General features: G+C 33.3%; 2 protein-coding genes across 3 annotated transcripts in view; one reads left to right on the top strand and one right to left on the bottom strand.

Annotated features, from left to right (window-relative positions):
- Positions 1-2,965: 2,965 nt before the first annotated feature.
- LOC124364600 (zinc finger protein 85-like) lies at positions 2,966-11,539 on the top strand. Its single transcript, XM_046820194.1, has 3 exons — positions 2,966-3,261; positions 8,127-8,282; positions 10,427-11,539. Exons 1-3 carry the CDS (start codon positions 3,112-3,114, stop codon positions 11,504-11,506), a joined length of 1,386 nt encoding a protein of 461 aa, XP_046676150.1. The 5' UTR covers positions 2,966-3,111; the 3' UTR covers positions 11,507-11,539.
- Positions 11,540-12,703: 1,164 nt separating this feature from the next.
- The window catches only part of LOC124364599 (activating molecule in BECN1-regulated autophagy protein 1A-like), a 75,060-nt gene continuing 70,878 nt past the window's right edge, over positions 12,704-16,885 (bottom strand). For both annotated transcript variants that reach the window (XM_046820191.1, XM_046820192.1), the window contains exon 24: positions 12,704-15,338. In XM_046820191.1, the coding sequence (XP_046676147.1) occupies positions 15,144-15,338 (195 nt within the window). In that variant the 3' untranslated portion in view covers positions 12,704-15,143. The remainder of the gene's footprint in view (positions 15,339-16,885) is intronic.

Genomic DNA, 16,885 nt, shown 5'->3' with positions numbered 1-16,885 from the left:
TTTTTTTTTAAAGCGGCCACAGAGACACTGAAAATGAACTCTTTACATTGTTTTAGCATCAGAGACACATTTAATACAAAATAAAGTTTAATCTAGGTGAAGAAATATCCTCATCGTCTCATCAGGTACACAACTGAATGCACTACGATGTGATAGACACGATTTCTAAACGCGTTGGAGCAACAGAGTTTTCTACACATAACGTAGCTATGGTGGAAAAGGTTGATTCAATGTGATCGTTGAGTTTAGCTCCAGCTCACCTTCCCCGTAGTGTCTACCCTATATTTTGCAGTCTAGGTGTATCTGATGTCAAGAGTTCATGTTGTGCTTCTTCGTCACTAATTTTGTTTTATCTCTTCAGTCGTACATATCTCCAGATTATAGGAGTGGAGTTTGTGACAGCATCAGGTTACAGATGCTGCACTAAGAAGGTGAACTGGAGCTACTTTCAACATACACAGTACTTTTAACTTTTTAACACATTTTATGTTGTACAGCAATTTATGTATGTTTATAATATATTGCAATCTAATTCAATTGAACGATTGGAGCTAAATACTTGTAAACTAAAGTCTTTAGATATATTACTAGCTTTTGGTAGTATCATCATTTAAATTTAGAGCTACGTATACAATACCGGAAATTAGAGCTGCCGTTTCCGGTGAGCTAGTATGGGTACTACAAGGCGAGAGTGCGTTGAAATAAACTCTTGCAATGACTTTTAACATTCACTTTCCACTGTATTATCTTTTTCTGTCTACTTTCTTTATATGTGATCCTCTTTATACAAAGTTATACAATTTTGACCATTTTACGTGGGTTTTGTAAAAAATTTACTTTTTAATTATTATTACATTGAGGCTAAAATCGTACATTTTAAATGGAAAGATTGAATTATTTTATAAATTAAAGTAGTAGTATATTAAAAAAAACCAATGGAAATTAAATGGATAATATATTTTAAATGAAAACTCAAGAGGAAATTTGATTTAAAATATTTTTATTTTAGTCTCGAAATATGTGCAATTTATTTTAGTTCACGTTAGTAACAAATTAACTAACTTTTTGACAAATCATGAACAGCAACACATAACAAATCATATTTAACAGAATTCTCTTTTGTCCCAGGCCCAGATTCAGGAAACTTCCCAGAGAACTTAACACAAATACATAATCAAAGGTATAGCCTATAATCCTGTATATTCTGAGACCACTGTAAAGTTGTCATCCCTTTGTTATTTGAGTTCGAGGCAAAGTCTGCTGATCGCTGTTCCTTTGGTAATTGCGAAGAATTACGGACAGCACATATCTAATATTGAAATTGAAGCTGATCCCTAAAGACTACTAGAATTTGTTTCCGACCAACAGCCTTCTGTATCAATATCTTACCATTTTGTTACCAGGAAAACTTCAATAGTCCCTTCCACAGTTTGTCCTTATAAAAATAAAAATGTTCACATTTCGATTTTTAAAGGAAACATGAACAGAGCCACAAAGAAAGATACAAAGCCCAGTTTTGAAACTGAGAATCCGGCTTCCATTCAGTTTCTGTTATTCAAAATAATTAATCACTTTTTCTTTCTTAACCACACTACACCACAAACATTTTCTAGTGTAACTTTTGGGATACCCAGATTTGTTACCACTTTGTAATATAAATATGCCTTATAACAAGTGTGAGTTTCTATAATTTAATTTATATTCAAAATGATCTGTTTCTATACGTTGATACTGCTTTCCATCAAGATCTTTCAAAAGTGCCCTAATGTAACAATATTTTGTGCCGCAAAGTCCACAACGGTTTAATATATATTTTGAATTTCATAGTACTGTAGTTTTTTATGTAAATTTTGTTATGAGCTAGTAAATTGATATCTTATACAGGATTTTCAGAACGTTTGCCATGGTTCAGTGATACAAATAAAAACACGACGTTTCATGATCTGCAATCTAATCTCTTCCTCAGATGAATGACTAACCTAACACAAAACGTAGTGATACTGCTTTTGTGTGTCACTGAACGATTGTAAATATGCAGAAAATCCTGTTTCCTTCACAATTCTTCCATCGTAAAAAACGAACTTCAAACAAAAAATCTTAGATATTTTACACGTTTTGACAGTGAACCTAATTGTAAGTTTTGAGGTGGGTAAGTTTTGCAATTACTAATTCATTAGCAAATCAAAGTAGTCCAGTAACACTCACCTTCGTGTGTGTTATGCAGAGGGGAGCGTCCTGCAAATTATAGAATGTTCTGTTTATAAAGAAATAAAAAATAAGTCTTTCCCACCGCTTAGAATATGTTTAACTGATGTCTCATCCATCAATAATGTTATCGAAGCCGAACAAATTGGGCAAACTACTGTAATTATTGAGTGTCCTGCTTCAATCGGAAAACGGCCCTTGCTTTATGGTGACGTTGCATTTTAAAAAAACCTGTCTTCTAATGAAAATATCAGTGTGACAGAAATAATTGATTTTTTGGTGTATTCGAGAAACTTATAGCACAACAAGCTCGGAAAATAAGTACATTGATTATATATATAAAGAACTGTTATGATGTTAAAATGACTGATTTTTAGAATTGGCATTGGAAAATCCAATAGCTTGGCTCAACATAACTAATTATTGTTTTTTTATATTTAAAATATAATATATGCTTGTATCCAAAACTAATTTTTCAAATTTCAATAATTTTTATCATCACATTTCTTCTAATAGACGTACAAATAATAATTTGAAATTACAGATATATGATATATTAAATTTAGTGGCCTGAAATTTTTTTAAATAAATGGTTTATGTAATAAAATTTAAAGTGAACAATATTGAAACTAACTGGAATTAATTAATACATTTTGAGAACAAAATATGTGTGACTTCATGCCATAGATACCTAGCCCAAACAGAAAGAAAACCCCAGGTTCTACTAATTAGTTCAAAAAAGGTGAGATGCAGATGATTTAACAGTCTGATGGACGGTCGGGTGAACTGTCAACTGTGTAACTGGGTTTGGTGTATTTGAGTGATTTGGAGGTTATGTTTGTGTTTTTACTTCAACTTAATATTTTAATTATATAGTATATTATTTAAAAATAAAAGTAATTTATTATGTCAAAAGATGGATATCAACTGTATCTCCACCAAAATAATTCTTGTAGATGTTGTGGATTGGAGAAGAGTTCAGGCATCGATCTTCAAAATTCTGAAAATGATAGAGCAGACAAATTATTGAGGAATTTGTCACTTCTTCCAAAAAGAGTAAGCTGATTTTAACCGTCTATGTAGCATAATGAAAGTTGAAAGCTCAATAATATAGCAGTTGCTAAATAGTCTATTATCCTAGCCATATTGTAACAAAAAGAAACCCAAAAAATAGTATCCTTCATTATTTTTTAGCCTATTTGTAGACATTTTTATATAATTTTCTGAATGAAATTTAGTTTAAACGTGTTTAGACGGGTAGACTTTAGTAAGTGGCCTACACTCGTTATTCAATTGCTATTATCGAATGGTTCGATTGTTTTTAAAATGGCGATGAATATGAGGAATAATTTGCAAGATATTTTTCACAAGTGACAAGATTTGTTTAAGTAGCTTCTACATGTGGGTTTGGCTCCTGGTAACACTTGGGGAGAATTCATTCCTCCATTTCAGCTTTGATATCAAGCTAGGCAAGTTATAAATATTACAAGGTTTCTTTGATATCTAAGTCCAGACCACAGTTTTTTTGTAATGTTATTGTAAAATTTATGGTACCAGTAAGATTAAACGCCGGGGCGGCAAATCACGAATTTGACGTTACCAACGTATTCTGCTCACCCTCCTGAACAAAAAATATATATAGTACTATGGGGTGCAAATGACAAATAACATGATTTTAGGGGGTATATTGATAAGTGGTAAAGTTTCTAATGTTTTAATGTTCAGTTTGTGTGCTGTGTCTGGATAATCTGTTTACTTGAATATTATCTGCGGCCGGGACTGATAGCAGCCTGATAGCATACCTGTTATCTGAGTTGTCCGGGGCATAGGTCAGTTCTACACAAGATATCGTGTTCAGTAGGTCGGATTGAGTGAGTGAGTTTACAATGATGAATCAACCATCCACTAGTTCAACCAACCCTAGTGAATTGTGTGTGTCGGAGTGTTTCGTAGGGCACGTAAAGAGCTTACGTTTTAACCGAAACGAAATTATCTCTTTTTTAATAGAACAGGGCATTTTTAAAAATGAGTGTATTTGTTCGTCGTGCGGTCGAGTGGTGTTTTTAAACCGGGAGACTGTGTCGTTTCGTTGTGATAGACCACTTTTTTGTTGCTGCTGTTTAGCTATATCCGCCAACACACTAATGGTAAGTGTTCTCTGTTAATATCCATCTATATATTTGAGTTTTTAATGATTTATTTAGTTTTTAAACTTTACATAATTGCCTTTGCATTACATTTCAATTTATATTTTTGATCAGCCCCTCTAGAATTTTATATTTTACTGATAGGTACTATCTCGAGGGATGTTTTTCTTTTATTGACATCAGCGCGGGGCAGCACCGAAGGTGCTGCCGAAGCCCGCGCTGATGGCCGGAGGCACTCGTAATTAATTTTTTTCTCGAAATTAAGAAAAACATTATTAATTTTGATCAAAATTCTGCTCATTTCTGTAATTTCTCATTTACGTTTGCAAAGATGGCGGCGCAACCGATGACGTCATCACGAGGTTCAATCATTGGCCACAAAAGGTCACGTGACGCTAGACGTGGATGTAGAACATGGAGATATTACTGGAAAGTTATTTAATTTTTTATTTTCTAGAACTTCGTTATTTCTCATTTCCACCCCATCAAACCTTATACTTTTTTTTATATAGGACGATTCCAATAAGTTAAGAACGCAAAACTCGTATTTTTCCGCCCCGGCGGTTAATATGATAATTACCAAATTTATGTATTTAAAATTGTAATGTGGTAATTTATTCTTATAACGAGATTCTTGTAACGGTAATTTATTATAACTCGTATTGTGTACGATTTTTACATACACCGAAGTTGGATAATACGAGTATATCGAATTGTTCGATAATAGCAATCGTATAACGCTTATTAAAGTCTCACCTTTTAGACACCTAGAAAAGTAACTACCTAGGAGATGATGAACAGGTTGAAAGTAATGCCTCCAGCCATCAGCTCAGACTATAATACCACCCAGTGCTGCCCACACTGATAGCTAGAAGCAAAAAACATCCCTTGAGATGGCATCTAACAGTAAAATATAGAAGTTCTGAGGATCTTTTCATGAATGCTTAACATTCTCTAGCAAGGGAGCGGTATGCCATCTTTGCTAGTTTGGACAAGGGTGGTGAATTTCACCAGGAGGACCTGATAGGTTGTTTTCGGCGGTTTGTGGAACTGCTGAAATCATAGACTGACAGGCCTCGTGGTGTGCTTCCGGGGTGCGCAAAAGGCTCGTGAGGCTTAAGTGCATGGCAGTAGGCCACCCCTTAGAAGAAGATTCTCTTAGATCGATGGACTATTTAGGATATCGTCAATCCAAGATGACAACATAATGTTCGTAAATACATTTTAACTAAGAAAACCTTTGAATTATAACACGAGCCTGATGCTTTATAATGAAATAGAAGAACTAGAATAGGGGAGAAATTAATAAATGGCCTACACTCGTTATTCAATTGTTATTATCAAATTATATATTATGCAACTTCGATATTATATAGTAATCATACACTACATGAATTATAATACATTAACAAGAGTAATACATTACAAGTGTTAATTAAATAAGTTTAACAATAGCATAAAAAAATTACAAAACCAACCATTCCCTAGACCTAAATACCAGAAAAACTACAATATTTGCAGCTTTCCCGGATAGCAGTAAACAACTTGTATGAAATGAAGGTAAGGATCTTCCCCATGGGTTTTACTTGGAGTCAAATCCACATCTTGAAGCTGCTTGAAAAAATCTCGTTATTTCAAAAAGATATCTCACATAATTTTCAAGTTCTCCAAAAATTAATTACTTCATGTTGTTTATTTTGAACATTACAAATTATTGTAATAGATAAGTTGAAATCATATGTAAGTTAAATAAATTTTAATATTAAATTATTCATTGCATATAATCGATTGAAACTTTCAATAAAAACAGCCGAATAGCCGATTGTATACCACTTAAAGTCTACCCCTAGAGTATTCATAAAAATGTTATTTTAATCATTATTGTCCAAATATATAGTCTATTTACAAGGTTAGACAAAATTAGATGTTGCTAACATGAGTTGATTCCTCAGCAAACAGTGAAAGGTTAAAACGTACCTAGCCCAACCACCTGACTATTGGACCAAGTGACTACATGGTGATATTCGCCCCCATGGAACCGAATAAGAAACTGTAGAGCTGGTTCCATACTCTTTGTTTTGAATCACAAGTGAAGAGTTTGGATGCCCATTGAGCACTAAAAAGAGCTGTGATTGTGAACCTTAGGGTTTTCCTAACCCTTTTCATCGTGAACATTATTCGTTCTTCACAAAACATTTGCCACTATTGATAACTACAATGTAGCTCATAACGTCTTCTCCTTCCACAGAATACAATTCATAATGAATTTCCACGAGTTACAGGTTCTGTATCGGAAGAAATCTAAAGATGCTACATACTTCACGGTTAATGGGAGAGTTGATTGTGTTAACCATTTTGAATACTAGTTTAGAACATTTAAAATGGCATAGTGACCTTCACTATGGCACTACCAGATGCGTACTGAGTGTAACTACACAGCGCCACTCAGATCTCGCCGTTACCCTCACCCGTTTGGCAATCAGATCTTCGGCGACTTACTTTCCAAACGACCCTTGTATCTCTGTTACTACTTGACATAAATTATACATTAACAGACAATTATAAATCACCAGTAATATTTTGGATTAAGAGTATCAGAAGTTTAGTTATGTTAGGCCTATGGAGGAAAAGGTATGTGACTTAATTTATATTTGTAAATTCTGAGCAATTGCTGGATCAACTTCAATTTCTTACATATTATAGTGTGACGGTCAGGCAGTCCTTAGAATGTAAGAATTATGAAAATTAAGTATCAGAATGCTATTTTTAATATTGCCAAACGATAATGTTCGGAGTCTGTACACATTATAACTAGCATACTGAACACAGTCAAATCAGTCCCCTGCATGATGGCGATTTTATATATAATGGTTTATAATAAGAGTGTAAATTATTCTTACCTTAATTAATCAATGCAGTATCCATCGAGATTGAAACGGATGTAATCTGAGCTTGAATTTAGATAATAGCTCAAGGGATGATTTGTTTTTCTGCCAGCAGTGCACCACACACTGATGGATAGGAACATTTTTGATCGGTATTTCTCATGCTAAATCATTTAACAAATCTGATCACAGGAAAGTATTGAAAAAAATACTCCTGCTTATCAGTGCAGCCTTCGGCACACATTGCTGACTGAAAAAGAAAAAATTCATCAAGATAGTATGTAAATTAAAACTCAAATCTTATGAGCGACTCGACCGAGGTTGAATTAGATTAAGAAGTGGCGTGGCAAATAGGCAATGAACATCTTATCCCTCGACAAGATCAACACCAACCCTAATTTTCACGTTTCTTACTTTCTAAGGACTTCCTGATTGTTTAATAATTGATCAAAATAATGGAAACCACACAAAGTGACTGAATAGGACTTCTGAATGTGGAGATTATTTCTCACCAGTTTCTTGACATTTGTTTATGCAAGAAAGGTCATCTGTCAGACTGTACATCAGCCGGCAGCTTTTACACGGAAACAATTAAAAAATTATTAACACACACACACTTTGCTGTGTAAATGTGATATATGGTAATTGTGTTAAATATCTGGTACCCCACTCTTTACTTACAAGTTTCGTGTGGTAAGATATCATGTTAATTTTATTTATCTTTCCCGTTACAATCTCTATGTTTCATGTGTATTTTCAATAACTAAACCAAATGAACATAGAAACTTATATTTTAATACAACATATTATTGACAGTTAATACAGGTTGCACATTAAACTCCTCAATCAGTGTTATTAATACATGATTTCAATTATTTTAAATTTACAGGTGATAAGCATTAATCAAGCTGATAAATTAACAAAATTTATCTGTGTCGACTGTGAAATGACTCTTCATCACTTCAGTGAGTTTTGTGAAATGATAAAAAAAGTACAAAGAAATCTCAAATCACAGCTTAAACCTTCAACTACAGACAAAATAAAAGTAAGTGAAAACTACATTAATACCTCAAATATGTTATCTTTTGTAAGTAGTTGTATTTTTTATTCATAGTATTCATTTCCTTATTACACTTATGAACATAATGGCTTTTTGGTGTAACTTATAAAATATTTGAAGAAAGTATGTCAAAGAACTGACACAAGTTCAATAGTGCTTGATTAAGTAGCCCTAAAAATATAAACACATTAAAATAATACATAGAGAAAGTTTTGGTTAAGAGCAGGCTGAACTGACGGCTATCTTGATTATCTGTATAATAACAATGTTTAACGTCAAAACACGTACGGCCTTGTTGTTACTGTAGAATCGTGGCAACCTCATTAAAAGATAAAATTAATATGTATCCAAATCCTTTTTAGTTTTTAAACATTTTTAATGGTTATCCAAAAAAAAATACATCAAAGCTTTTTTTTGTATATAATCATTTAAATATATACAAATTATAAAGTATAGAAGAACAAACTAAGAGTTTGATGCGTATTACACATACTATCTTAAAAATGAGAGATACGAGTTTGGATTAATGTTCTCCAGTTATTTTTACTTTATATTGTTACAAATGAAAATTAATTGAATCAAACATCTATTTCTTTGTACTTTATTTACACTGTTTTGTTCAGAATAAAATTTTCTACAAGTTTGATTAAAAATGTTGATCTGCTTATTGGGAAAATAAAGTTATTGATGCACAAAGGTGAAAGAATGTTTTCACTCCATGTTTTGCATTTGACATTCTCAAAAATTACTTAACTTAAAGAGTTCTGGGACCTGTTTAATTCAATTTATTGTATCAAAAATCATAAGAAATTATTGAATTCCCCCTTAATCTACCTTACCAGAATTTCAGGAACACCTTGTTTTACATAGTGAGCTGAAATTGGGTAAAATCTTTCGCTAGCCGTAACTCGTTAACAAAGCATTTCCAGACCCAAGTATATATAAACTTTTTCATTATTTTTCATGTAGAATGAGCTCCCACAGTTTCTGCATATCCACTTGAATCATCCTGAATCATTTTTTAAGAAGGAATTGAAATTTATCTTAGATCTAAGATTTAGGCTGCTTAAATTTAAAATTAGCTGATGTTGATTTTAATATTCTTAAATTTATTAGATATAAATTATGTTGACCTACAGAATTCATTTCACGTCGCTCTTTATTCATATTTTAATGTGTGATTTGAAAGATTATGATTCGTGAAATGAGCAAAATCACGTCTTAAGTTTGTTTCTAAATGGTAAATTGTTTTTAAGTTGAAGCAATTTTCAAAATGATTTTGGTTGTGTTGAATCTCATGTGCAGATAATGGGTCTCTCATATTTGTATTGGTAACTTTACAGGCCTGTTGAGCACCAATGCTTGTAATCAAGACAGGTAAATAGTCACAGGGTTGCAGCCTCAGGATTCATAATCAAGGGTTGCAGTGTGCAGCTATGGCAAGTGTGCGTGTGTTAATATTGCTTCACAGTTTAACAGTTCTAAACTGCGCGCGTTGCACTAGTTCTACGAAACTCCGCTTGGCGCTGCTCGCCGGTCACTAATAGCATTAGCCATTAGTTGGCACATACGTTGATGGATTTTTAAACTTATAGCATTGAAAAGTTTATCTTCTCAGGATTCATAATCAAGGATAAAACACAGTTTTATATGAAAAATTGCTGTATGCCACTAACACATGACTAAGCTATCTCTGATATTTCTCACGATCTTCCGATTTAGTATTCCTAGTTTCGTCATTGCGTAGAGTAATCTTTCGTACGTTTTACTTTATGAAGAAAACAAATATTGGATTAACTTTTCCTATGTAACATGACAAAACAAAAACATTGCAGCGATAGCACTTCTTAAGATTTGTGTTCTTTTGTTCAGTTGAAATATTTGAAGTGGTGAGTTGTCACCTTTATTTTTTATATGTTTGATCTTGTCTTATTTGTATTTTAAATTGTTCCTGATTTTGTAAACTGTTAAACCCTTTTCTCATCTACCATATAATGCTGGTGTAAAAAAATTTGCTATATTTTTTTTCTTAAGTATAGGTGGTAACAGAATATCAGTGTGAACACTATTCTTGTGTGCATAAAACACTCTTTTAAATTGAAAGTTAAAAAAAAATTGTCTTGTTTCAGGATAAATCTCAAAAGAAGACTGACTGTCACGTGAGTGGGGTGTCGAGTGGAGGAACTACAGTTGTGATAAGTGTCAGTGGGGATGGGCAGATCAAGTGTGAGGACTGCCAGAGCAACTTGGAGCCTGATCAGCTGATGACACTGCACATGGTGACACACGGCCTTGGCTCTGTGTTGTGTAACTGCAAGCACTGTGGCCACCGCGACCACATCGGCAACTTCCTCCATCACAACAACAGCATCGTCAAATGCCCGCAGTGTCTGTTTGTAGGCTACCAAGACACCAATGCCGTTGCGACCACTAGCAATGCTGACCAAACCAAGAAGTCTACTGTCGGTGGATTTGTCTGTGAAGTATGCAATACTAGATTTATGACAAAGTACCGATACAATCGGCACAAGCTGATTCATGTGGGCGTAAAACCTTTCCTGTGTGAAACCTGTGGCATGAAATTCAATCAGAAACAGAGTCTGAAATTCCACGTGATGAAGCACGCCAAAGTGAACCCTCACTCTTGTCAGTGGTGCGGTCAATCGTTTCGGTTCAAGGTTTCATTACAGTCCCACATTCTGAACATTCACGGAAGTTTGTCCAATGCTGTGACAAAGTATGAGTGTGATCAGTGCCACAAACAGTTCGCCACTGTGTACAAACTGCGGAGACATTACAGGTTGCACACAGGAGACAGACCCTATCAGTGTTCCATTTGTAATAAAGGCTTCTCTCAGACTGGGAACTTGAAAAACCACTTGAAAAAACACAAATCTGACAACACTTTCCCAGAAACATTTAATACGGATCAGTTGCTGGTGAATGATCAAATATTAGAAACTATTCTAGACTCTTGTCCTCAGGGTAAAGAGTTCATTGATCTGGATCAGCAGAGACAGCAGAACTACGGATTAGTGAACGACAGTAATGTTGATAAACGGAATGCCACAGATCTTTTTTCAGATTTCAATCCTCAAGATGTACTGTTTGATAACACTCCTATATTACCCTCACCCACAGCAAACACGCCTATTATACTCCCGAATTTCTCAAGTCTTCAAGGAGGCTCCTCTGATATTAATTTGTAAATATGTCTGTTATTAAATTATTTTGTTTTCCTATTTGTGTCTTATTTGTCTCTTGTTGAAATCAGATCTAAATTCAACAGTTTACTTTGTGAGGTAAGGCAACTATGTACTTTACACACTTGTACTTGTGAGGGTCACTCTGAAAGTTATGAGATATATGAGAAGTTTTTGTGCTAGACTTACCCAAAATTAGTGTGTTTAAAGTAATCTCCTCCAATATCATTGTAGAAGTCGGAATTTCCATTTGCGGAAAGCACCCACCCAATCAATTTCTTTAATGGAGTCAAATTATTAATGAGTCTCATCATCAATTTCAGCTTCCGAAGTAAAGCTAGACTATGCAAGTGTTTCTTTAATTCGTAGAATAACCAGAAGTCACACATAGCAAGATTGGGTGAATAAGGAGGATGCTCCATCGTTTGATGCATTGTCAGCTGAAAACTCCAGTTTTTGCAGCAGTGTGAGAAAGGATATTGTCAGGGTGCATAATTATTCTTATGTTTAAGTCCTGAAGAACTTAAGGCAAGCATTGTTCAGTGTACCAACTTGCTGGGACAGTTATTTGTCTCTCCAGTTCAACAGCCTTCACCAGTCTCGTACTCCTGAAGAAAAGCATACATTCTTCTCCTTCTATGGGGCGGCCTATTACCATGCACTACTTTCTTCGCCAATCGTTGTATCTTGACCATTGTAGGAAGACTCATTGTCAAACATAAACAACTCTCTCCTCGATTTGGATCATCACCAGTGACAATTTTGGAAATAATCCAATGACCACCATTATTAAGCAGTTACAGTGTCTGCTGATTCACAAACAGCTTTTCCCTCATCTGTAAAATTGTGAGATACCCATAGAGAGAGTTTTTCTTTAAAAAGTCATGTAATATTATTCGCACTAGTGCGGATCTAATCCCTAGGAAAGCTTCAATCAATAAGTGCTGCGTCTGTCCTCTTAGATAATAGTGTGCATATGACCGTTTTCTTGAATGACAGCGTATTGCAGTCTTCCTGAATGTCTGATGTCTTAAAGTGAATTATGGCCCCTTTGAAATTCCGAATACCATTTAAAAACAGTAGCAGGGGATTGTGCTTCAGGACTAAAGATAAATTTGAGAAGTTTGACTTTAGTTTAGATACTCAATAGACAAATCGATAATCATAATAAAGAAAATCTGGATTTTGAATAAATTCTAGACAAATTGTTTAAACTTTATTGGTACGATAATAAAACTGAACAACATGGATGCACAAATATAGTATAAATTACTAAATATCTGGAATATTATCAACTTTCAAAATAATCAACAAAATCTACAAAATTAATAAATTTATAAAAATAATTATAACTATGGAGTAATATTGTGTTCCAATGATTACTGTAAGCAAGAATATATTATAAGAGCTAGTGCAATTATTTTATGCAACACTTAGATTTGCAGTAAATATTTTAGAAAACAAACAAGTTAGGCTTTTAGATTAGCATACATTGTTGATTACATTAAAATAAACTAAACATATTGAAGATTGAGGATCCTTATATTGCGAGTGACTAGGTTTTAGGATGAACAAATATTTATTGATAAGGCACCCTACAACATTCATGCAAATCAATTAAAGTACTAAAATAAATAATTATGATCTATATGAAAAATATAGTTATCTCAAATACAGTCACCGGGATCATTAATCTTAATTGAATTATGCTTAGAATAAAATATTTAAAAATGAGACTGTGTTGTACTAATTTTCAGTACACATCACTTTGTATTTGGTTTAGGATATTGCAATCGATTTTGAGTTGGAAAAACATTTGTTTTATGTTAAATTCATAACCCGTTAAGGTAACTTCCCTGAATACAGAAAATATAGAATAAATATTTGTTATCGTTCTATGTAAATTACAGGCATTTAAAGTAGAAAATTTAGGCAATTATGTAATCTAGCTCAAATAAAAAAGATCAAAATGTGAAGTTTTTACAGTATGTACATAAATTAGAGCTAAAGGGAGTGACAATTGCGTTACCCATTTGTGACTTCAGGAAGTTATAATTTTAAATATAATTTAAGAAAATTACATCTTATTTAATATTTTTTGTGATGAAAAATTAATTTTTTATAGTGCGGACGTGCATTTTTTATTATTTTACTGGCCATTTATTTTACCAAATGCTTTGAAATTCCACAGACTTGTGTAACAGAATGTATTGCATCGAAATAAAATTGGTCATAAAGCTTTGACTTCGTATTTTGTTAGTCTGTGACTGAGAAATTGCTATTCATCTCAACTGACTTTCATTGATTGTTGTATACAGCTGTATTTCACTACGTTGTGAATATATAAAAAAACTTGAAATTTAAAAATTTGTATTTATATATATATATATATATATAAATATTAGAAAATTAAAAATTGTTAAGATATTATTTTGTTTATTGATATTTATGTGAACTACATTTAATAAGAAGTAAATCTAAAATAGAAATTAGCTTGATATCTTAAAAAATAGTGTTATGACGAATCTTTTTACAAAACACATTTTTCACAAATGGCTTGGGATTTTGGGTTATTACTTGATATAATGGCTGGGGTTAAAAGGGTTAATCAAATATATGTGAATCCATGAAGTATAAAACATGAACTTACTGTAAAAATTTCATATTTTTTATATTCAGCTCTTTTATTTTGGCCTAATTACAATTACAATTGCCTAAATTTCCAACTTTTAACCCAATAATGGCAAACATTGATTTTTAATGACTTCATGAAGTTACTGTAGTGGCAAACGTTGAAAATCAACTTTTACACATTATGGGGTCTTTTATATAGTATAACAAATGCTAGTAATTTCACGTGGGGTGTTTAAAAAATGTATTTGACTTTCTCTATATTCTGGGAAGCAATCTTCAAGGACTATCCTATGAGTTTAACATAAAACCACTTCCAAACCTAAAATCGATTCTACCACCTAATTGTGTATAATCAACCCTAGTAATCCAACCAACTAACCACACTGATTGCATTAGAAAGCAAATTTTATGTAAGTAATAAAGACTCTGAGCCTTTTTTAATAAAATAATTTGAGTCTGCATAGATCAACCTTTTTTATTTTTATTGGGTTCATATTATTAATATAATTATTGGCATCTCGATGTATAACATTGATGGTATACTAATGAAGTCTTAATAAAACTTACTTTACATAGAAGATATATATTATATATATATAAGAAAACTGAGTTACAATTAGTATATGTTTGCTTAATGCCAAAAATATTACAAAAAGCACACAGATGCTAAAAAATGCTGTAAAATATATCATGGTGTTCATAGAATTACATGATTTTGTCACTTAAAATATTTACTGTGATACCTTATAATTATTGAATGATTCAAATCAAAACCTTGTTTGTACATAAAAACAATTTAAAAATTAACACAGATGCGTAAAACTAAAATTGTATAATATATTTAATAGCACCTATTAAAAATCGTGTTCTCGATAACAAACACAATAGACGCAAAACTAGAGAGAACATTAGACTGTCAAAGTTTATGAAATATATACATATGTATATGAAGAGTACAATTTACAATTAACAATATAATACAAAGTGTGACGCACTGAGATCTACTGGTTTATCGGAGGATCTTGAGATGGCCCGTGTTGGTTCCGTAGACGAGCCCTTGTCCTGGATTAGGCGCCCATCGGATACAATTGAGACTCATGAATCCGAGATGCCGGCTCAACTCCAGGTCTCGTAGGTGTACCAGGCGACCCCGAGGTCCCAACGGGGCTTTGCGTCCAGGCGATGCCCCCTCCAGCCTGAACACCTGCAAATGACAGTGAATCTGCACTATATTTCGCAATAAATTCACCATGAAATTATTATTTAAACTCATTAATAAAAAGCCCACAGTACACTTAACTAATTTTCGGCACAACAGTTAAAATAGCCAGTCTACAATGATTTTACTACCCTCACTTTTCACGATTCAATTATTTTGAATTTGAATATTCAAACAGGCTTTTGCCACTTATATAAATTTAATAAAAGTCGTTTGACAGGTATTTGGCCTTCCGATCATATGCTCGTTGGATATTTAAACACAAAGGTACAAAATAAATGAATCGTAAAAAGTTATGGCTCTGTGATGCAGAGCCTAATAACATGCAAGCCTGGCAAGTAAAAGACACGGGTTTGAATCATGGCGGAGCAAGTACTTTTTGTGATTCAATATTTATTGAATATTAAATCAGACCATTGTCACTTATACAAATTTAATAAATACTATAAGTTGTTTCACAGGTATTTCGTCTTCCTATCATATGTTCGTTTGCTTATTTAAACACATGTGACAGAAATGTGTCCAATACAAAATAATTTAATCATAAAAAGTGAGGGTTTTATGGTGTAGTGGTAACATGTTCACCTGCCAAAATAGAGCCCTGGGTTCGAGTCCAAGTAAAGCGAGTACTGTTTGTGATTCAATATTTAGTGCCATTGATAAGAAGTAAAAAATTCAAAGATTACAAGTCTTTTTCTTGTCATGATTATTAGCACGTTCTTTCATGTAATTCAAAGTATTTGGATGGTCAGAAGAAAAAATAAAGTGACATTTTCCAGACATTTGCCATAATTTAGTGATACAAAAAAATCAGTAAACTGAGCAATAACAGTAAGACAGCAGTAAACAGATACACTATTCTTCACCAAGTGTCACAAATTTCTTGTATCACTGAACAATATTGATGATTTAAAAATTTTAATAAAAGCTCAAGATAACAAGATTAATGAATGTAATGGTGAAATACAGCGTTTAAAAAATGAAAACGTTGAACTACGAAGAAAAATAAATTCTTTGTCTCATGAAATATATTGTATGGAACAGTATTCTCACAGAAGTAATTTAGTCATCAACGATGTTCCCGAAGAAAAGAATGAACATATTCTTAACATTGTGAGAAGGGTGGCGGCTGCGATTCAGTTTCAGAAATGGTCAATCAACTTGATAGGTGCAGTTCACAGAATGAGGATGGGAAACAACACTGAGCCGAGACCCATTAGCATCAAATTTTCAGCCGATTAGACAGAGACGAGTTTTTGAGGTGCAGAAAAGTGAGGTGTCATCTGAAGGCAACTGATCTGGGCTACAGCAGTGAAAACTCGATCTACATCAACGAGTCACTGACGTCTTCTACAAGGGAGCTGCTCAAGCTGACCAAGGCGAGGGCGAAGGAGAGAAACTACAGCCAAGTGTGGACCTTCAATTGTTCGTTCTTCGTTCGAGAGGACAAAGGAAACACATCACCTGAGATCAAGATCCTCTCTGTGAGTGACTTGGAAAAGATGTGAAATTTTAAGTAGGCTAGCTGTACA

Source organism: Homalodisca vitripennis, chromosome 6, assembly GCF_021130785.1.
Source record: "Homalodisca vitripennis isolate AUS2020 chromosome 6, UT_GWSS_2.1, whole genome shotgun sequence".
Taxonomy (NCBI): Eukaryota; Metazoa; Arthropoda; class Insecta; order Hemiptera; family Cicadellidae; genus Homalodisca; species Homalodisca vitripennis.
The sequence above is the reverse complement of the archived record's forward strand: the minus strand, read 5'-3'. Positions and strand labels throughout refer to the sequence as shown.

What these genes read in the sequence shown, in the direction of transcription:
- LOC124364600 (XM_046820194.1), top strand. Translation starts at nt 3,112, where the DNA reads ATGTCAAAAGATGGATATCAACTGTATCTCCACCAAAATAATTCTTGT. An exon ending in TGTCACTTCTTCCAAAAAGA is followed by an intron (nt 3,262 to 8,126) that starts GTAAGCTGATTT and finishes TTAAATTTACAG; the next exon opens with GTGATAAGCATTAATCAAGC. An exon ending in CAACTACAGACAAAATAAAA is followed by an intron (nt 8,283 to 10,426) that starts GTAAGTGAAAAC and finishes GTCTTGTTTCAG; the next exon opens with GATAAATCTCAAAAGAAGAC.